At 28.6% G+C, this 23493-nt stretch overlaps 1 protein-coding gene across 1 annotated transcript; it reads right to left on the reverse strand.

Annotated features, from left to right (window-relative positions):
* Positions 1–910: 910 nt before the first annotated feature.
* On the reverse strand, positions 911–23253 carry LOC107852895. Its single transcript, XM_047397767.1, has 5 exons — positions 23233–23253; positions 22722–22889; positions 20720–22278; positions 15524–15766; positions 911–1187 (listed from the first exon to the last, which is right to left on the reverse strand). The coding sequence occupies exons 1-5, from the start codon at positions 23251–23253 to the stop codon at positions 911–913; spliced, it is 2268 nt and encodes a 755-aa protein (XP_047253723.1).
* Between the last annotated feature and the right edge of the window lie 240 nt (positions 23254–23493).

Below are 23493 nucleotides of genomic sequence, written 5' to 3' on the forward strand. Positions count from 1 at the left end.
TAAATTAATTAACCTATGTAATTTTATGAATTATTTATTATAAAATATATTTAATAGATTAATTTAAAATATATTAATATGATACAATAAAAAATAATTTATTATTTCAATCTAATAAGATAACATTTTTAATGATTTATTTTTTTAAATATATTCCGCACATCGCACGGTACCTATACTAGTTTTTTTATATAATCAAATCACAAAGTTATATGCAGTAATTATTGTATATCTTTTTTATAAAACTCAAATGTCATAATTATATAGTTTGCGCTATAAATAATTTGAATTGAATTTAAATATAGTTTAATAATACGCTAAAACAGTTTAATAATACGCTATAATTACTTGGTCCTTTTGTAAAATGATATTTATTTAAAATTAGTATCATCATAGGAGATAATTTTTGTTATGGGTGTACAGACCAAACAGTCAAATCGAATCGGCGAACCAAATCAAATTGAGAAAAAAAATCGACTTATGATTTGGTTTGGCATTAGAAAAAAAAATCGATCATTCTTTGTTTGGTTTGGTGTTAACCAAAAAAGGTCAAACCGAACCCAAATCAGACCAACATAATATATACATATATATAAATAAAATTTAACTTTTTATACAGAAAATAATAGTTATAATCTAGTTTTTCAATTAATTTTATTAATTTTCAGTATTTTGAAAGTAGATGTAGATAGGGGTGTTCATGGTTTTGGTTAAAAACCAAATCGAACCGTGAACCGAACCAAACCAATTTTAAAAAAATGGTGTTTGGTTTGGTTTAGTTAGGTTTGATTTTAAATTTTTAAAAAATCGATGCTATTTGGTTTGGTTATGTTTTTACTTAAAAGAAACCGTGAAAATAACCAAATCGAACCAATAAATTATCTATATATATATTATAATTATTTCCAATCTAACAGTCACTTTTGACTGCCGGCGACTCCAACTCCATCACCGGTGATGGTGTTGACGCCCCAGAATAGGTAAGGTCTACTCTCTCTCCTTCGATCTCTACCTCCCCAGTCTCTAGTTCTCCCTCTCCCCTACACCCTCTCCTTCGAGCACCTTTTTGAGGGCGAAATCGGTCTGAACCGGTGAAAATAGTTGGTTCGACGACAACCGATGACCAGCGTCCGGCAACTGCAAGGAGACGCACTGACGAAATTCTGGTGGTATCTTTTCCGACGAACCTATTCCGGCAACAATTTTCGACACCAAAATTGTAGTATCTAGCAATAGCAGGAGTACTCCTGGTGACTTCTAACCCTTGAACTTGATTTTATTTTATTATATTGTATTCGTGTAATTTTTTTGGTATTTGCATTGCCTGTAATTTGTGTGGGATTTTCTATCTGTTAAGTGGGTTTCTAGTAGCTATCATTCTTAAAATTTGGATTTACTGTATACTTTGAGGGTGTTTTTATTATTTTGCTGTTTTTGAACCTTTCTGGTACATCTGGTGAGCAGTGGCTGGGGTGGTAAATGGTGAACTAGAGTTATGTCCTGGGGGGCCTGGGGGGCTGTGGGTGGGATCGGGGCCTGGTGCTGGGTTGAAGTTAGATACGGAAGCTGGGGTTTTAGGAAAGAAGAGTCGAGAGATGATAAGTTGAGGGTAGGGGCATAGAACATAGGGACACTTCAGGGTAAGTCGATAGAGCTAGTTAAGATTCTTAAGAAGAGAAAGATCAATATTGTGTGTGTCCAAGAGACTAAATGGGTAGTTCTAAGGCTAGGGATGTGGATGGATATAAGTTATGATACTCAGGTAATGAGAGACGCAGGAATGAAGTAGGTATCTTAGTGGACAAAGAGCTTAGAGGGTAGGTAGTGGAGGTTAATAGGGTTAGTGATAGGGTGATGACTATTAAGTTGGTCATTGGGGGGTTTACAGTGCACGTCTGTAGTACTTATGCACCTCAGGTGGGCCTGGGCGAGGAGGAGAAGAGAAGATTTTGGCAGGTTTTGGACAAGGTGATTCGAGGCGTGCCTAGTTCGGAGAAGATTTTCATAGGAGGGGACTTCAATGGGCATATCAGGCATTTGCCGCTAGGGTACGATGATGTGTATGAAGGCTTTGGTTTGGGGGATAGGAATGACGAGGGATCTGCTCTTTTGGATTTTGCGAGGGCCTTTGAGTTGGTGGTAGTGAATTCTAAATTTTCGAAGAAAGAGGAGCATCTGGTTACTTTTCATAGTAGGATAACCAAGACTCAAATGGACTTTTTGTTGCTTAAGAAGGGGGATAGAGATCTATGTAAGGATTGTAAGGTTTTTTCGAATGAGAATCTTATGACCCAACATAGACTTCTGGTGATGGATTAGGTTATAAAGATGGTCAAGAAGAGGAAGGGTAGGGAGGGTCGACCTAGATTTAGGTGGGGTGGCCTGACTCCGATCAGTGCTTTAGATATAGAGGCTAAGTTAGAAAAAATGGGGGCGTGGGAGTGTCAGAGAGACGTGGATAGTATGTAGGATAGGGCTGTGGGGTGTATTAAGGAAACTGCTAGAGAGATTCTGAGTGTCTCGAAGGGCTGGTCTGATCGGCATCGGGGGGATTAGTGATGGAATGAAGAAGTTAAAAAGAAGGTGGAGACGAAGAAGGCGACTTACATTAAGTTGGTTGAGAGTAAGGATAAAGATGAGAAATAGGTGAGAAGGGAAGAGTATATGTTAGCTAAGAAAGAGAATAAGTTAGCAGTTACGACTTCTAAGATAAGCATTTTTTGAGAGACTGTATTCGAGATTAGAGGAGAGAGACAGGTAAAAGAGGTTGTATAGGCTTACCAAAACTAGGGAGCGTAAGGGTCGAGATTTGGACCAAGTGAAGTGCATTAAGGGAGAAGATGGCAAAGTTCTGGTGGAGGATGTTCTAATTAAGAAAAAATGGCAGTCGTATTTTCATAAGCTCTTGAACGATGTGGAGGACAGGGATATTGTGTTAGGGGAGTTGGAGAACACCGAAAAATCTCGCAATTTCAGCTACTACCGGCGTTTTAAGGTGGAGGAGATCTGTAAGCCTATTCGCAAAATACGTCGGTGCAGGGCGACGGAATTCAATGAGATTCTAGTGGATTTTTGAAAGTTTGCTAGCGGAGCAGGATTGAGGTGGCTAATACATTTGTTTAACAGCATTTTCAAAACCGCTAAGATGCCCGAGGTGTGGCAATGGAGCACGATGATTCCTTTATATAAGAACAAATGTGACATTCAGAGTTACAACAACTACTGTGGTATTAAATTATTGAGTCATACGATGAAGATTTGGGAGAGGATGGTGGAGTGGATGTTGAGGAAGATAGCGTCTATTTTAGAAAATCAATTTGGTTTTATGCCTGGTCGCTCGACGACTGAGGCAATTCACCTAGTGTAGAAGTTGGTAGAAAAGTATAGAGAGAGGAAGAGGGACCTGTACATGGTGTTTATTGACTTGGAAAAGGCGTATGACAAGGTCCCTAGGTAGGTAGGTTCTTTGGAAATGCTTAGAGGCGAAAGGGATCCTAGTGATGTATATTTATTCGATTAAAGACAAATATGAGGGGGAGAAAACTAGGGTAAGAACGGTGGGAGAGGAATCCAGATATTTTTTAGTCTTGACAGGGTTGCACCAGGGATCGACGCTTAGTCCATTTTTATTCGCCTTGGTGATGGATGTATTGACGCGAAATATACAAGGGGAGGTACCTTGGTGTATGCTTTTTGCGGATGATGTAATTTTGATTGATGATTCTCGCCGAGGTATTAATGATAAGCTAGAGGTTTGGAGACAGACTCTAGAATCTAAAGGATTCAGGTTGAGTAGGACCAAGACGGAGTACTTGGAGTGCAAGTTTAGTGATCGAGGCAGAAGGACGAGGTGTAGTGAAGTTGGAGTCGCAGACGGTTTGTAAGAGGGATAGTTTTAAGTATCTTGGGTCTATGATCCAGGGGAATAGAGAGATTGATGAGGATGTCTCCCATCGTATTGGGGCAGGGTGGTTGAAATGGAGGCTCGCCTCGGGAATTTTATGCATAAGAAGGTGCCTCTCAAGCTTAAAGGTAAATTCTATAGAGCTGCAGTCCGGTCGATTATGTTATATGGGGCAGAATATTGGTATGTTAAGAATTCTCACGTCCAAAAGTTGAAGGCGGTGGAAATGATAATATTGCATTGGATGTGTGGATTTATGAGGGCTGACAGGGTTAAGAATGAGACTATTCGGGAGAAGGTAAGAGTGGCTTCGATGGAGGATAAGTTGCGGGAAGTGCTGTTGAGATGGTTTGGCCACGTGATGGGGAGGAGCACAGATGCCCCAGTTCGTAGGTGCGAGAGACTGGCCTTGGAGGGTTTCAAGTGAGGTAGGGGTAGACCGAAGATGTACTGGAGAGGAGTCATTAGATGTGACATGGAGCAGTTACAGCTTACTGAGGACATGACCCTTGATAAGAAGGTTTGGAGGAAAAGTATTAAGCTTGAGGGATAAGCTGTGTGGTCGAGTGGTAGTCCGTAGATAGGAGGGTTAAGAATAGCTTGGTGGGTAGTTCTAGTTTTTGGGAGGGTGATCCTTGGTTTGTTGATTATGCTTCATTTTTGTGGATGTTGTTTCTTTGTTACTTTATCATGTTGCTCTTCTTTTGGTCTACGGTCCTTTGTCTTGAGCCGCGGGTCTATCGGAAACAGTCTCTCTACTCCTTCGGAGGTAGTGGTATGGACTGCATACATTCTACCCTCCCCAGACCCCACTGTGTGGGAACATACTGGGTTTGTTGTTTTTGTTGTTGATATATTATAATTATTTATATATAACTTATAAATAAAATATAAATATTTTATTAAATTTAATTTTAAACTAAATTTTAATCTGTGTCTAGCCCAACCAATACTTTAGCCCAATTGCCCAAAGCTCCAAACCCAAGCCCAACTCTACCTACTATTACTAATAAGTTAACCCTACAGTCCCTACCTCACTTTTTCTACTTCAGCTTTCACAATACATAGTACATCAACTACTACTTCTTTTATTCTTCATTGAAAGGCAGCACCGCACTTTATTGAAAGGAGTCTCGGCTAGCCCTAATATTGTAATATTTTTTTGTTTAGTTTTTTAACCCCCTATATCTCGTTTACGCTCGCTTTCGTATTGTAGTCTTCTGTTCATTTTTTGTGGGATATTTTCGGCGATTAAATCTAATTCTATTCTATAGTAAAATTTCAAAGTTTCATGGGATGTAACTTTAGCCAGGCAATGGTGCGGAGGAGTTTTATTAAATGTTACTGAATTTTTATTGATGTATGGTTTGTGAATAACTCAAGAGAGATGACATGAATGATGACTGAAACTGTAATCCATATGCTGCTTCATCTTCGGTTACATAAACAAAGAATCTTTCAAATGAGTTACTATAATTCCTGGTTCAAATGTTAATTTTATGTCTCCTTGTTTATTCAATCTTTTCCTAATATGACTAGCTCACCTAGCTAGTCTATAAAGTAAACAGATTACTCAAATTTGCCCAACTCTGTCTCTTCTTGCAGTACACTGCAACAGAATACAAAGCTTTATTTTACAATGTACATGTATGTGTTTGTATGTTGTTGGATAATCTTAGTGCCTACAATACAAAGCTAGTGCTTTTCATCTCAATGTTGGTTTTGTTTAATGTGTTTGTTCTGATTTTTAAGAGTTTATAGTGTCATTTGTCTATCACTGTACAAATATTTCATGAGAAATTGTTAAAATGTGACACTTTTTTCTATGGGTTAAAAGAAGGAGTTTATTCTAGAGATGGTTGGAGTAGGCTAGTCAATAATCGAAAAAAATGAAAAAACCGAACCAAATCGATAAGAACCAAACCGACGGTTATTTTGTTTTTGTGGTTTGGTTTGATTTTAGAAATTAAAAAATCGACTAAATTGATTTTGGTTATGGTTTTAACCACTAACCGATCCAAACCGGCCCATGAACAACTCTAGATGTAGATATATATTCATATTTGAGTCTTTAAGTTGTATTATTTGTCCATTAGTTGCTAATTAAATGATCCAAAATTCAAGATAAACTTAAAACCTAAACTTTACACTCTTCATCTTAATTTTTTGTTTCAAGAGAGTTTTCTACTCCTCATTTTTTCATAATTATGATTTTTCATTAGAACATGAGTGAAAACATATTTGATTTACTCTTCAATCACAATATCACAATATAATTGTAAAAACTAAAAATTATTAAAAAAAAAAAATCAATAAAAAATAAAAAAAATCGAAAGAACGGATTAAAACCTAAACCTAAAAAATTAATTTTATATTGGCTTGATTTGATTTATAATTTTGATAGGAAAAATACATAAAGTAGCATATTTAATTATTAAATTATAAAAAATAGCAACACTTTTATCAAATTACATTTTGTAGCATATGTATTTGTATGTATTTGTATTTTTGTAGTAACAGTTTGCAAAAATACAAAATACATATCGATCATAAGGGCAGTAAAAATCATATGTATTTGTATATTTGTAGCAACAATTTGCAAAAATACAAAATACAACTTGCTATATTATGTAATTATGAAACTGTTGCTATGAAACTCATAATTAAGGGGATAAGTATGCTATTTCTGAATTTTGTCCATTTTGATAAACCAACATAATTGATTTGTTATTTTTTTTTAATAAAAATCAAATCAACCCGACCTATGTAGACCCCTAATTTTTGTTATGACTTTTGATAATGACAGAAGAATAATGAGAGAGTAAATTATCTTCATTTGGATTTAAAATATACTTAAACGAAATTCACCATAATATTGAGATGATAATATTTGTTCAACATATTTTTAGATAAAATCTTAGCTTTGATAAGTTTTATAATAATTAATATTGTCCATTACCCGTACTATCTTTTAGGTTATATGCATATATTTCAGTAGATCATTACATCATATATTCATTTTATTAATTGTACATGACTTAAATTCTTTTTAAACCTTAGTTTATCCTTCTACTCCCTTTAGTATTTTTTTCTAGAAATTAAAATAATAGTTTCTTTATAAATGCATAGATTTAGAACTTAAAAAGTTTGACTTTTTAAAAAAATTAACTTGAATATTAATTTATATAAGCATTAAAACTCAAAATAGACATATTTTATTTTGATAATCTCATTATAATTAGCTTTCAGACTTTACTTACTTTTATTAGTCAAACTAAAGTTTATGTAATGATAAGATCAAGTGTTTCATAAGTTTGTTTTAGGGTGCATTTTCTTTTTTTAAGATTAAGACGTCTGAATCTGAATGGATATCTGAATAAGTAAGATGTTGTATCTAGATCTAAATACTGAATGATTAAGACTGTTTGTTTCTTAACCATGATCAAGACTGTTTATTTTTTAACATCTCAATATACGTAATTTATTTATTTATAATAAATATGCAATTCAATTTTAAAAAGTAACAAAATATTATATTATATGAAATAATATTACATAAAGTATTAACTTAAACAACAAAATTATTATTTAAGTGATAATTAAAATATTTAAAGATAAATATATTATGTTAAATATAATTATTGAATTATTTAAATTATTAAAAATATATTGATTAAAAATTATTGTGATATGATGTAATTATAAAAAATTAAATTCAACATAAAGTAATCTGTCAATTAAACTGATCCAACAAACTAAAATAATTAATCAGATATAATTTAATTTAGATGCATAAATATTAAAGTATATGAATAACTAATTAATACAAGAACGGACACATATTTATTTGTTAACCATGAAATCTGAGTGAAAATATCATTAGTAAGTTCAATGTCATGTTATGAGCAGACACACATAAGATTCTATTATCCAAAGAACTACAAATTTTATAATCAAAACAAAAAATTGCAAGCAGAAATTTAGAATTTAGCAAATAATGAATACACAAATTGATAACTAAAATATTTATAAAAATTTTTGGTGAATCATACCTAAAAGAGAAGGAAAGCAAGTGAAGATGAAGAGAGAGAGAGAGAGAGAAACGTGAAGAGAGGGAGAGATAACGTGAAAAGAGAGGGAGAGAGATAACGTGAAAAGAGAGGAAATAATGAAGTGAGAGAGTTAGGGATTATGTTTTAAAAAGAGTCTGAATGCTATTTAGACTTCTTTTCATATCTGATCCATTTAGATGTTTTTAGATACATTAAGAGACTCTTTAAAAAAAAAAAACAAAGGATAAATTATATAAAACAACACCTTAAGTATCCTATATTACTTAAAATCCCATCCCACTAAACCAATTACAAAAATTTCTTCTAAATCTCTAAACAAGTTTTTTATCTGATACATAACACACAACTCCTATTTTTAAGCCCTAAATCTCATTGACATTGTTGCAGATAAGGAAAATTTTGTTTTCCTTAGAAAACATGGCTATTAAATCATTAATCATTAGGTAAGTAATAAAAGTTAGCAATAAATTCATCTGCAATTAACTCTCATTGACAAAATTCCAAAAAAGCAAAAAAAAAAAGTTGTTGTATCTGTGTTATGACCATTGGCCGCGGAAATTTTTTTACAAACAACCTCCATTAACGTACTTCTTCATCAGTCTGTTGTTGATGTTGTAAAGAGAAAATAAAAAGTTGTGAAAAGAGACTCAAAAAAAGTCGCAGTATGTGTGTTATGGCCATTGGCCGCCAGAAAATTTTTACAAACAACCTACATTAACGTACTTCTTCATAAGTCTGTTGTTGATGTTGCAAAGAGAAAAAAAAAGTTGTGAAAAGAGACCCATTATCAAAGGTATGATTTTTATGTATCAGATTGATAAATTTCGTCCATATACATTCTATTCATGTATCATAATGTACAATTAAACAAACAGAACTGTAAATATTATTTCTGATACATAGATATTTTTTTGATAGAGATATTACATGCATTCTGATACATAAAACTATTTCTGACAGAGGTAATCAATGATTTCTGATACATTCAATATATATTTCTTATTCTGATACATAAATATAAAGAAATTAAATTTTAAATTCGTTTTCTGATACATTGATATTTTTTTGACAAAGATATTACATGCATTCTGATACATAAAACTATTTCTGACAGATGACATTAATGATTTCAGATACATTCAATGTATATTTCTTATTCTGATACATGAATATAAAGAAATTAAGTTTAAAATTTATTTTTTGATACATAGAAAGATATATGTGTGTGTGTGTGTGTGTGTGTGATATGGGATTCGCCTGATACATCAGATTCTTATAATATGTTCAATTTTTTTTCTGGACGTAGGGAATGAGATATGTTATGATGAACAACGAATGAACGATTGGAGAAAAAATTAGTTTTGAAAGACTATGATTAATGAAGATTGATTTGATCATTCAAATTTCAAATAATAAAGTTGTTGAGGATTTTATGTAATTAAATGGAAAAAATCTTAAATTGAGTGTGTTAATTCCTCAATTGTAGGCACTTTTACTGTTTTTCCCTTTTTTATCTCCAACTAATTGGATAGTAATGTATCATATGCTTATGTATCGGGAGATTAAATAATGTATTATATTCGAGATATCATGTAATTAATATAAAAATTGGGAGAGAGGGTAATTAGGTAGCAAAGTATTGAGATTTATGTTGTTTACCTAAAAACAAATGCACTTAATGGACTGAAGTCAGAACCATTCAGATTCAGACCTCCATTAAGTGCAAACAAATAGGGCCTAGCCACACTAAAAATTTGAGTAACGGTGGTATTTTTAATTAATATTATTATTTTAGTAGTATATACTATTAGCAATTACATTTTTTCCTGCAATCCAAAATATTAATCAAAAAGCATAATTGATGAATAGACAGTAAAACTTGAACACAGAAAATTTGAAAGCAAAAGAAATTAGAGTTAGGAGATTGAAAGTTATAAATGAAAATAGGAACAGTTTGAAGCAAGAAACAGTAAAAAAAATAGTGAAACTTGGGCAGTTTTTGTAAGCAGTTTTTTTTCCAAATTATTTGTTAATTATTTTTTTTGGTTGCAAACGTGGTTATACCTATTAGATATAAATAGAGTTTTTTAGATAGATTTTTAAAATAATTTTTTTTAAAAAAATGTTGTTTTTTGTGGTGCTGACATCTAGCGGTTTTACCTCTCCTATTATATATAGATAGACTAGTATACGTATTCGTGCGATGCACGGATAATATTAAAATATTATTTTTAATTTAATTGCTTTATTTTGTAATGTTTCGTTAAATGATATTATCTTTAAAATAATTTAACTATTATATTATTTCTTAATAAAATGCGAAAAGAAACAAAAAATTTACTCCCACCTACTTCTCCCATCTATACTCCCCCCCCCCCCTCTTCAACCCCAAACCCCACACACCTCTACCCCATTTAATCCTCCACCTCTAACCAAATCTATATGTAAAAATAATTATATAATTATAAAAAAGGATTAGAATTTATATTTTTTATTATTATATTATTTACATAAAAATATTAGATTGTTAGTATTCCTCCAACACTCCTCCCTTACTCATTTTAAACTAAACTTATATGAGTAAAAATAATTCTGCAATTGTAAAAAAAAAAGTTTTATATTTTTCTCTAGTATATTGTATACAATTTATGTATTTTAAGAATTGATAAAATTTAACATTTAAAATTATCAATTAGTAGTAAAATATTTTCATTTACATAATCGAATATATTTATTTTAGCATATTTTTTATTGTATTATATCGAGTACATAATTAATTTTTATTATATCACATTAACATAAATTAAATTTATTATAATATATTATAAATAATTTTTAATATTTAAATTACAACTAATATCGAATACCTAATCACAATTTCAATTATTTTAGATGTTTTAATATGGAAATTCCATTAATTTATTGCATTAAAACTAATAAATATAAATATAAAATAATTGTTAATTTTGTTGATTTACGTTTACCTTTTTGTTTTTACTAAATTAAGATATGCAGTTACATTCTTTATCTTTCATTTCATTTTTTTTTCTCTGTCAATCCATCAACTAAGTACACTGAATTCAAAAAGTTTTGTCTATCAATTCTGTTTCAATTACTAAAAATATTTAATAGTCTCAATTACAAAATTTCTGATTTCAAATTTTAAATTTCACCATTTTTAAATTTAAAAACTCCGCGCATACAACTTTTTAGCTTCTTTTAAATTCTCCTTCTTTATTTTATTGTTCATAATTTTTTCATTATTTGATTTAAGTATTTTATTTTACTTATAATATCTTTCAAATTAATTAAATTAAAATATTTTACACCATTTTCAAAAACACCAACATCGCTAAAACCCACATCCACACCGCACACCATATTTATTTTCAATTTAAAAACCCACCACATACAACTTTTTAACTTCTTTTAAACTTTCATTTATTTTATTGTTCATAATTTTTTCATTGTTTGATTTAAGTATTTTATTTTACTTATTATTATATCTTCCAAATTAATTCAATTAAAATATTTTATACCACTCTCAAAAATACAAACATTGCTAAATCCCACATCCACACTGCACACCATATATTCTTTTTTTTTAAAAAATATTTTTTCCTACCCCCAAACCCCACTTACATCCACCACCCCACCTAAACCCATACCCTCCCCCTCCCCCTACCTATTCCCCCACCTATAACCCCCTGCCCTCTCTTTCTCCTGCATCACTATATATGTTGCTCTATTTTTATGTTTTTTTTTTATTATTTTGTGTTAGATATCAAATAATTTTAAAATAATATTTTTTAAATTTTAATATAGTATGATGTTGTTATAGTATCAAACACAAGAAACTAAGTACTCAAAAATTTAATTTCCTAGAAAAATAAAAAATATTTTTCTCTTTACCGAACACACTCATAAAACTGTTGAAAGGACTTAATGAAAAAAGGTAAGAATTTATTTATTCAAGATAATGATATAACTCTCGAGGAATGTCCAAACTTAAACTTTGCTAAAAACTTTTAAACATTGCAAATACTTCTTAAAAATTTAAATTTAAATTTATTGTTATGTTTAAAGGGTAATGTAAAAGATGTTCGTTTATTTGATTTTCAACACCATTGGACATACAAAAAATTAAATTTATTTCGAATGATATTTTATTTTCAAGAAAGTGATCTAATATAAAACAAAACACTATCATAGATAATTATTTAATTATTATCTGAAAAATCAATGCAATAAGGTTCAAGATATTTGAAGGCTTGAAAATATTATACAAACAAAAATTATGACCAAACTTTAATGATAACTGAATGATTATTAATTAAATTAAAAGTTTTCCGAAAAGAAATGTATCCGAGGAAGAAACATTAAAATCCTTATTATTATAAATAACTAATGCATCATCTTCTTGTGGAAAGAGCTTTAATTAAATTGCTAAGAACTAAGAAAAAAAAAAGTGAACTACATTGCAATATAACATAAAAAGAAATAACTCTAAATTAAATTGTTGAAGAGTATAATATAATTATAATTTCAAAATATAAAATAAAATAATATGTTTACAACAACATTTCTTTAATATAATATTTTATCTCCTTGCGATCATTAATCACTATGATTTCATAATGATTAAATATTATTTATAAAATATATTATTATAACAGTATATCATTTCCTCAACATATTCATGGTGAAACTTCATATCCTTATATATTTTTATCTATGAAGAACAAATAAAACAGTAAAGAAAAAAAATAGTAAAGAGTCTTTAGAAAAAAAAAGAAGGAAAAGACGTTACTTGTCTGAATTTTTTTGGATGGAGTTGTTATCAAAATATACTTACCTAGATTTGCATGCATTGTCATAGCTTTTCGATTCTACTTTATTCTATTGCAATTATCTATGCTTTTCACCTTTTCATTATTTTGATCTTTTCTTCAAGACAATAATACCAAATAAAATTATTACACAAAAATAAAATTCTAAAGAATTTTTTTTATAAATAATAAAAATATGATTTTATCTGAAAGTGTATGTGTGGTTATCTTGTAGCCGAATTTTCAATCTAGCACAATCAAAGAAAGTAGGTCAGCGTCCGGTATGTATTATGATCATTTCATTCTAAACATGTTCTTCAATAAAAAATTTTACAACAGATTAACTCTGTACAATCAAATACAGAAATTGTTAACAATTCTAACCAAATAATCTAAATTCAAACTTTAAATAGTAAATAATTGAACACAGAATTGTTAATTTAAGAAGGGGAGCCCTCAATGTTGCATAATCATAAACAAATTTGATTGAAGAATTAAAGAATAAGTAAAGAATTTTGAGAATAAAATAAAAAGTTTGATCAAGAAATTGATTTATATAAGAAAGAGTTATTTGAAATTTGCCCTTTTTTTTTTTTGTTTAAACCATCCGATGTCCGGTACCCGCTTTTTAGGAGTCCGACTATATCCGAATTCGCCCTGCGTCGGGCCCCATTTGGGGGAAAGAGCTCCCAACAGAGTGTTTGTCCATACCCAGAGTCGAATCCTCAACCTCTGGGTAAGGTGGACCAATCCCTTACCATTGGGCCACCACTGTTGTTGGTTGAAATTTACCTTTATCTTGTATAGAGTTGGTTTCCAATTCAAATTCCTGAAATTTCAATTCAAATTCAAAATTAAAAAAATTTAACATTCATTTACCTACTAATTTTTAGTTGTCTTTATATTTATCGTAAATTATTTTTAAAATAAATTTTGTTTTGAAAAAGAAATTCTCTTGTTGTTTCAATTTAGTATAAAAATGTTTCAAACTAAATAATTATTAATAAATTTTATATTTATCTTCTAACTAATTTTAATAAACTTTACAGATAAAATAAAATATACTAAAAATTGTTAGTTTGAAGTGACGTGTGTAACGATGGAAAAGTTATTTGGATATGGATTAAGCTGGTTTAGGTTTAGTTAGTATTTCTTTAGTTCTTTTCTTTTTTCTTTTTTTTATTTTATGCTCTTTTTGAAAATATAAAAAATTATGCTTATTCTAAAAATATATTTTTATCCGAAATATATGTATAATTGGATATAGTCAAATTATATTATTATTATTTTTATTTATTTATTTATTTATTATTTTCACCCTACAAATTACTATGTTAATGACTTATTAAAATCATGATGAAACATTAGCAATAGACATTCTTTATGTTTTTAAAATCATCCTGCTATTACTATTTTTATTATTTTCATTAATTTATCTTTTATTTAATATTTAAATCAATTGTATTTAGATATATATTATAACTGAATGAGATAAGTATATGAAACCGCAAGAGTTCATTAGATATCTTCAATTATAGGTTCCTAATTTTAAGCTAAAGATAATTTTTTCTTTCATTGTAAAAATCTAATAATTTTAAATTAAAATAAATTTAATATTTTTAATTCAAAAATTATTATTGCACTACTATTAAGTTTGTTGGTGTTGTTGTTGTTCTTATTATTATTATTATTATTATTATTATTATTATTATTATTATTATTATTATTATTATTATCAACTACTACAACACATATTACGTACTACTACTATTTTTTTTATCATTATATTTTGTATTTTCGTAATATTTAAATCAAATGAACTCAAATATATTTTAAAATATTTAAAGAAATAAATTTATGAATAGTTAGAGTTCATTTAGAACTCATCAATATTAGATTCTTAGTTTCAACCCAATGACAATTTCTTTTTTAAAAAAATTTAATATTTCTAGATTCAAATATCTCAAATTTTTTAATTTTTAAATTAAAATATATTTAATATTTTAATTCAAAAATTATTATTGCACTACTATTAATTTTTTAGTATTATTATCATTATTATTATTATTATTATTATTATTATTATTATTATTATTATTATTATTATCAACTACTACAACATATATTACGTACTACTACTGTTTTTTTATCATTATGTTTTTTATTTTTCATAATATTTAAATCAAATGAACTCAAATATATTTTAAAATATTGAAAGAAATAAATTTATCAATAGTTAGAGTTCATTTAGAACTCATCAATATTAGATTCTTAGTTTCAACCTAATGACAATTTCTTTTTTCAAAAAATTAAATATTTTTAAATTCAAATATCTGTAATTTTTTAATTTTTAAATTAAATAAATTTAATATTTTAATCAAAAAATTATTATTGCACTACTATTAAATTTATTATTATTATTATTATTATTATTATTATTATTATTATTATTATTATCAACTACTACAACACATATTACCTACTACTACTGTTTTTTTTTATCATTGTATTTTTTATTTTTCATAATATTTAAATCAAATGAACTCAAATATATTTTAAAATATTGAAAGAAAGAAATTTATGAATAGTTAGAGTTCATTTAGAACTCATCAATATTAGATTCTTATTTTCAACCTAATGACAATTTCCTTTTTGAAAAAATTTAATATTTTCAAATTCAAGTATCTATAATTTTTCAATTTAAATTTTTTTATTACAATGCTGCTGCTACTGCTAATACTGCTGCTGCTGTACTACTACCACCACTACTGCTGCGGCCACTCCTACCACCACTACTACCACCACTACTGTCGCGGCTGCTGCCGCGGCTACTGTCGCTGCTGCTACCGCTACTACTCCCACTTCTACCACCACCATCACCACCACTACTATCACTACTATCACTACCATTACTACTACCACTACTACTACCACTACTCCTCCTGCTGCTACTGCTGCTACTAATAGTAATAGTAATAATAATAATAATAAAGTTAGTGATAATAGTATGTGATTTCTAAGTTTTTATTTCTCAATTTAGATAAATAAATGAATCAGCGTCACCATTTTCAATTCCAAATTCAAAATATTTATTTAAATAAAATATTTTACTCTAACACATATTTTAAATTTGCCCACATAAATCACAAAAGTTACCAGATTCATATGTGATTAGAGATAGTTATCACAATTTTAGGAAGAAAACTACTATTCGTTGATTTTATGCAAAATTTTGAGAGAATAGGGGTCTGATTGAATAGGTTATAGAGAAATCTTTGTAGTAATTTGAACTATTTACCTGATAATTACTGTCACTTATATTTGAATTTATATTTTCAATTAATTCAAAATTTTCAATTCAAATTTTTTCTAACAACATTTATAATTTGTCCTAAAAATTTACACGTGGCTTCTCATTAATTTTGCCACTTGTCTTCTTCTCGTTGCTTCATCCTCTGCTTTATAATATATTAGTATACGTACTCCTGCGATGCACGGATAATATTAAATGTTATTTATAATAGTTTCATATTAAAATGTCTCTTTCGAGCAAGTTAACTCATACTCCCTCCATTCCATTTTATGTGTCGTCATTTTCTTTTTGGTCCGTCCAAAAAAAAAAGATCATTTTTTCTTGTTTGGTAACTATTTAGTGGCATAATGCCTATTTTATTTTTAGTGGGTCCCACCTTATAAGAAAACACAACTAAAGTAAACTTTAAGAGGGATAATTTTGTAAATTTACAAAGTCATCATTTATTTCTTAAACTATGTGCCTGATCAAATGACGACACATAAAATGAGACGAAGAGAGTATTATCTTAAAAAAAGTTTAATTATCATATTATTTCTCAATATAATATATATCGACCCCCACCAGCCACACACAACCCATCTCCCCCCCCCCCCCCCCCCCCCCCCCCCCCTAACCTCCACTTCCATCTCCACACCCTCACCCTTTACTCTCAATTTTTCTTTAAAAAATATTCTACCCTCAAAGCCAGAAAAGAAAAGAGTATTTCATATTTTTTTAATTAAATTGTTTATAACCTAAGGATTTCAGATTATCAAAAACAATATAAATTTTTATTCTATTGTCCCCATTTTCTCATTCAAAATTTATGAATAGTAGTAATATGTGTATTATCTAATTACTTCATTATATATATAAATTAGAATAAATAAGCTTTGTTATGCCAAAATAATAAAATATAGATTAAAAGAAGACTCAAATAATCTTATCTGTTATAAGCGGTTATAATTTAAAATTCTAAGTTAAATACTTTCACATCTATCAAACTATAATTTTATCTCATATTCTATTTAATTTTTTTCTCAGATTAATTTTTTTTAACTCATCCTAAGAATCAAAGGATTTCCATTATGATATTCTTGGATATTATTCTGAATATGAATTTTAGATGAAAACGATAAATCATAAATTTATTATACGAAAAATAATTTTAACATGTAACTATGCACATCATATTTAATTATATTATAAGCTATAACATTTAAAATTTATGGTGATTTAACATTTTTTTTATTAAAACGTTATCAACATAAGAAACTATCATTATAAAAATTTGAACTGTTTAGTTATCACGATTTTTTTTACTTTATATATTAAAAATTTAAATAAATATGTAATGTTATCTATAGGATTACCTTTCCTATCTTCAAAACATTCTCATCTCAAATTCAAATAGAAAGAAATATCAATCACAATTTAAATTTTATCTAATTTTTAAAATTGACTTGCATGTTTAGATGGAAAAAATCATTGAAGATATACCTTTTTTTTAAAAAAATAATTAGCGAATAATTATATAACATTGACTTAAATTGTGTGTATATGTTAAGCAATTCACTAAATATTTAAAAACAATAAATCTAAACACAATAAATTGAATGGTTGATGTGAAATTTCAAACTTGAACCCATAATATTTAACTTCCGAAATCACTATAAAATCTCGTAACATCATATTAAATAATTAATTCATCACAAAAAATGAAAACACATAAATTAATATGAGCGTCTATTTTTTAAATATAAATTATATAAAAGTAATAACAAAAGTTAGTATTTAAAAAGAATCAACTTAACTTCTCAACGAAAGGTGGTTTTATTTTCCATTTACGTAAATAAATTTATTTTTATCAGAAATCAAACGAACAGAAAAATATTACTTACTTATATAGTGAAAATAAATTAATTTGTAAATTGTAATAGCACCATCCTGTAATAGCACCATCAATCATCTGTATATAAAAAATAAAATTTTAAATTTCTAAAAAATAAAGAATATGAAGAATGTAATAAATAAATTCATGAATAAAATTAACGATCACTAACAAAGAAGGAGAAGGAAGCTTGATATTATATATCATTGTAGGAATATATATAGAGATGTTAAGAAATTAAAAATCAATTCCAACTCAAAGTTTATTTGAATTCAAATTTCATAAGAAGATCAGTACACTAATTTGGATAAATATAAATATAAAAAAGGGAACAAAAACTTCTAATTGCTAATAAAGAGAAAAATATGCTATAAAAAAGTAAACTATCAGAGAGCCAAACAACTTATTTTCAATTCAAATTTTAAAATAATTTTATTAGTGAGATAATGGGTTAAGGGATTAATAACAATAATGATATTGTTACTACTACCACTATTAATACTTCTACTACTATACGTAATGCCGCTGCTACTCTTTTTTTAAAAAAATATTTTTTTTTAATTATTATTATTATTATTATTATTTTACTATCTTTACTAACACCATGTACTACTATTATTTTTTTTTATAGATTATTATGAAATAGTTAGAATTCTAATTTTAAATTTCAATAATATTTCAGATTGGTTAAGCTGATTTTTAACTTTCAAATTATTTAGAAGTTGCCTTTTTTTAATCATAACCATATAATTAAAATTAGAGTAGGCTAAAAATCTTAACTGCTATTGCTAATTCTTTTAAGTATTAAATCACATGCATTCAAATATATTTGATGTAACATTTAAATTTCAAAAGGGATAAGTTTGAAATAGTAAATGTCTATTAGGACTCTTCAAGTATGACTTTCTATTTTAAGATAATGAATTTTTATTTTTTTAAAATGAGGATAATGTATTTCAAATTTCAATATTTAATCTTTCAATTCATTTTTTTATATATATATTTTTATTACATATTTTTTAGCTTTATCTTAAAAACTGTCACGTGGCTATTTTAATATCATGCCACTTGGCATCTTGTTTTGTTTTAGTTTTGCTTTTATAAATATATAGACATAGATAATGTATACATAACTTATATTTTATTGTAAGCAAATATATATTTTAGCATTAGACGTTTAAGTGTTTAATGGATCGTCGCTTTTGCGCTCGTCATGCAGTATCTCTTTTTCTTGTTGCTAGAGTCAAGAGAGACGCATTGATTTGAACCATATTTGTAGTACATTATTTTTTATTTATTTTTTCTATATTTAAGATTTTTTCTTATTTTAAAGTTAAATTTTTTAGAAAATCTTTGATTACTTACTTAAAACTTTTAGAAATTTGATATTTCTTATATTTTTCTTATTTTAATATTTTCATATTTCTTTTTAGATTTTTTAGATCTTCTTAAAATCAACTTTAGTTGATTTAGAATTTTAAACTAATGAAAAGATTTCAGTTGTCATTAATTATGACGACTTCTAATAAAGAAATGTTTTACTATACATATTTGGTTAAGTTTCAACTCTTAAATAATAGAAAAATAGTGAAAAGATGATTTAATCTAAATTTGAGATTGAAATTCTAAAATTTCGAATTTGTTCAAATAAGGAAAATTTCAATAACCAAAATTTATTATGACAAAAATTTAAATTAGAATTTTATTTGGTATAAATAAAAGTTTAACTATCTATCATAAATTTTCTTTTTTGGAGAAGAAAAGGCTTTTAAAAAAAATACTCGTGGGACTTTTTCTCTTTTAAAATTGTGTCCTTTTTAAAAGGAATTAATTCCTAATATCCATCTTTTCTTTTAGGTGTCCTAAATTTTTTCCTAATATTTAGGAATAATAATTTTTCTACTATTTATATATGTTATAGAAACCTCCCAACATATATATTTTAGGAGCTACATTAATTAGATCTTATCATATATTCTTCCTCTACCATGTATCTTAGGACTCTTCTCATATGGAGTTGATAATTTCACACTTTTAGTATATTATAGATATAGATTATAAATTATAAATTATATATATAGATTAACATATGTGTCAAGTAAAAAATGAATAAGTATTTATAGACGGAGAGAGTATTTATTTTTATTATTTTTTTCAAATATACACAAATTCATGTCCAAGCGCTTTAGGGACCGTTTGCGCAGGATAGTTTTACTTTTTCAAAATATTGTTAATTGTAATAAATTCAGAATTCAACTTGAAGTTGAATTATGAAAAGTTATAGACTTCTAAAACTTCAGAAAGCTATTTCCACAATTTTACTCCAATTCATTCACAAAAAATGGATAACAATTGTGATTCGTATTCATGTTTAAATACACCATTAATTATCAAATATCATTTTCAACTTGAAAATAAATTTACTTTTTGCCAAATTTCACCATTCTTATGTTCAAAGCCCACGAGGGTTGACTCAATGCAAGGATGAGGGAAAGAAACAAGTCCATGAAAGAGTTTGCTTATTTGGCTTGATAATTCTACGAAATTAAAAAAAAATAAAAATGGACTACACATATAGTAATCAATCTTCTTATATGCTTTCCCTTTCTTCTAAAAATTATCCAAAATTTCTGATTTTGATACCTAAACCCCTCTACATAAAAATCTAATCAAAACTTTTGCTACTATGCTTGGAGGACCATTCATGTGTTTCAAGAGCTTTCCCACTGCGACAATTCTTTCATAGTCATTTTAATATCTTTGATCACTTTCAACATGCTTGTTATACAAAATTCCAAAGCATATAATGAAATAATTGTCTTTCCTTTTAACTCCTGTTTGTCTTGGCTACTCAATATTCCATCAATCACCTCTTTTGATCTCTCAAGGAAAAAACATAATCCTCTTTCTGTTTTTTCATCATTCTTTTTACTCAATTTACCCTCTTCAAGATCATGAAGTATTTTCACCTCTTGATCATCATCATCTGGGAACAACTTCATCAAACTAGGCTTATCAAGAAATGTACTTATCAACGAAATTGTTGTTTCCTTCAAATACTCCAATTCATCATATATAGAGTCATGTAGCTCTTTGCAATCAACAGCATGGCTTTGAAAATCATGTGACATGTTGTTGATATTGTAGACAACATAGTAAAATAAATCGGCTATTTTTGAGAGAGAACCTTGCAGCTTCTTGTAGCATGTTGCATTAAAAGGAAGGAACCAAAAATCAGGCTCTAGTTCTGCATTAAGACACAATTTTTGCAAGTTCAGAATATGGGATTTTAGTTTCCTTTGTTTTTCGATTAGTCCTCTCAGTTCTCGCTGGTCTTTTTGCGCGATTTGGTTCATGCAATCTTTGAGAATATCCAGTGTGCAATACAATTGATTCCTTGCAAGACTTGCTGCTCGTTTTGGGTTCAGTAAAAACTGTACCGCAATGAAACAAGACAATCCAATAAAAGTTTCTGTTAGTCTTATGATGGCAAATTCATTAGCAGGGTCAGAGTATTTTCGTCCTAAGATCATCACAGCTCCTAATAACGCTGAAATTCCTCCTGCGTGGCCAGAAATCCGGCTATGTTTGAGAAAACTGCTGAAAATAATCCAAGGGAGAAGAGCTAAGAACCTTAAGTTAGTGGCTTTTTGGAAAACAGAACACCCCAAGACTCCGTAGACTGATCCAAATGCAATGCCTTGTGCTTGAGCATTAGCAAGTGTAAAGGTTGCTAATTTGCCTTGTGCTAAAGTACTGGCTACTGTCAGCCCTGCCCAAAAACCATTTTGTTTGTCGAATAACAGGCCTATCCACATAGCTAGGCCTAAAGAAACAGAACACTTCAACGCGAACATCAATGTTTCTTTTCTTGGTCTAATTTTCATCCAGCTCTTATGGCAAAGTCTTTGTGTGTCTTCGTTATATGATGTGGATGAATTGTCGAGCAGCATTTTTGCACAAAATAAGAAGAAAAATGCAGGCAGGCTTGTTTGTGTAGGAGACATGGTGTCATCATGGAGAAAGATGGATTTATTGGCAAAGTCTGATCCATTCGTTTCTTGATGAGTGACTTGGTCTGATTTTCGACGAATTTGCTCAGACATATGTATTAATGTGTCCTTTAACTCTTCTTTCACCAAGCCAGTGGAAAAGGAAGGACATGAAGTTAAGGAGATTTCCATTCCTCTTATGCTTAATTCCATGTTTTGGATGCCATTTTCTCCTGGAATTTCCGAACATGATTTGAAAAATCGGATCCAAGGTGTTTCCCACATTAGACCTCCCTGCACAACAGAAGTATACATATGAGTTGAAATCTTGGTAGGGAGCGTTTATATACCTTGTGTGGTGCAAATTTGGATTAATCGGGACAGAGTAAATTTCAGATACCAAATGATTAGTAGACAAAGCTTGTATAAATAGAGGTAAAGTGAAAAGATAAGTAAAAGCTATGTACTCCCTTTGTCTCAATTTATACGACACACTTTCGTTTTCAGTCGGTATCAAAAGAACGACATATTTTTATATTTAGTAATAATTTAACTTGAAAATGTTAAATTCACCTTTAATGAAATCATTTGTAGCCATACAAATACCTGTAGCTTATTTTAAACCACAAATTTCTAAAGTTTTCCTCGTATTTCTTAAGTTTCGCGCCCAGTCAACCTATCTCATATAAATTGAGATGGAGTAAGTATATATTAGTCCAATTAATTAGTTATCTTACCTTCAAAAGTTTGGCGCTTTGGAGAAGCTTGGCTGCTGTTTGAGCAAGGAATTTGGCTTTGGACAACCGTTCAACTGCAATGAGATTGTCTTGGGAAGTGATTGCCCTAGAATATATTTCCACTCTCTCTTTTGAGTTTTCAGCATATAATTGATGTAGTTTCCTGACCTGATTGATTTACAAAGAAAGAAGAATAAGGCTACAACTACATATCGTTTTCAACATTTACATACAAAAATTCAGCCATATGTGCTTAATGATCACTTATTTTAAGGCTACACTAAAAGAAGATTTGAGTTAGTAAACTAAGGCAAAATGGCTCGGTGGACCTTTGTACTATGTCCGTTTTATAATGTGGATACTTCTAGTTAGATGTTTGTCATCTGGACCCTTGAACCCATTTAAAAACAACATTTTAAACCCCTCTGATGGTGTGTGTAACACAACCGCCCCATGTCAGCTGCCACGTCAGCTTCCACGTCACTTTTGAGTATTACATTAAATTTAATACCCACATCACCCGACACGTCATTTTTAAGTATTACATTGAATTTTATGTTATTTTTAAAATGCTACATAAGAAACTAAATATTAAAATAAATTTGATTAAATAAATTCATTTTATAAATTATATAAATTCTAATACACAAACACAATAAATTTTTAATTTAAATTAATTTAAATTTTCAACTATAAATTCTAATACACAAACACAATAAATTTAATTAAACATCAAATTTATTCCAAATAATTAAAATTTCTCTCCAATTAA

Source organism: Capsicum annuum, chromosome 10 (genome assembly GCF_002878395.1).
Source record: "Capsicum annuum cultivar UCD-10X-F1 chromosome 10, UCD10Xv1.1, whole genome shotgun sequence".
In the NCBI taxonomy this organism is placed as follows: Eukaryota; Viridiplantae; Streptophyta; class Magnoliopsida; order Solanales; family Solanaceae; genus Capsicum; species Capsicum annuum.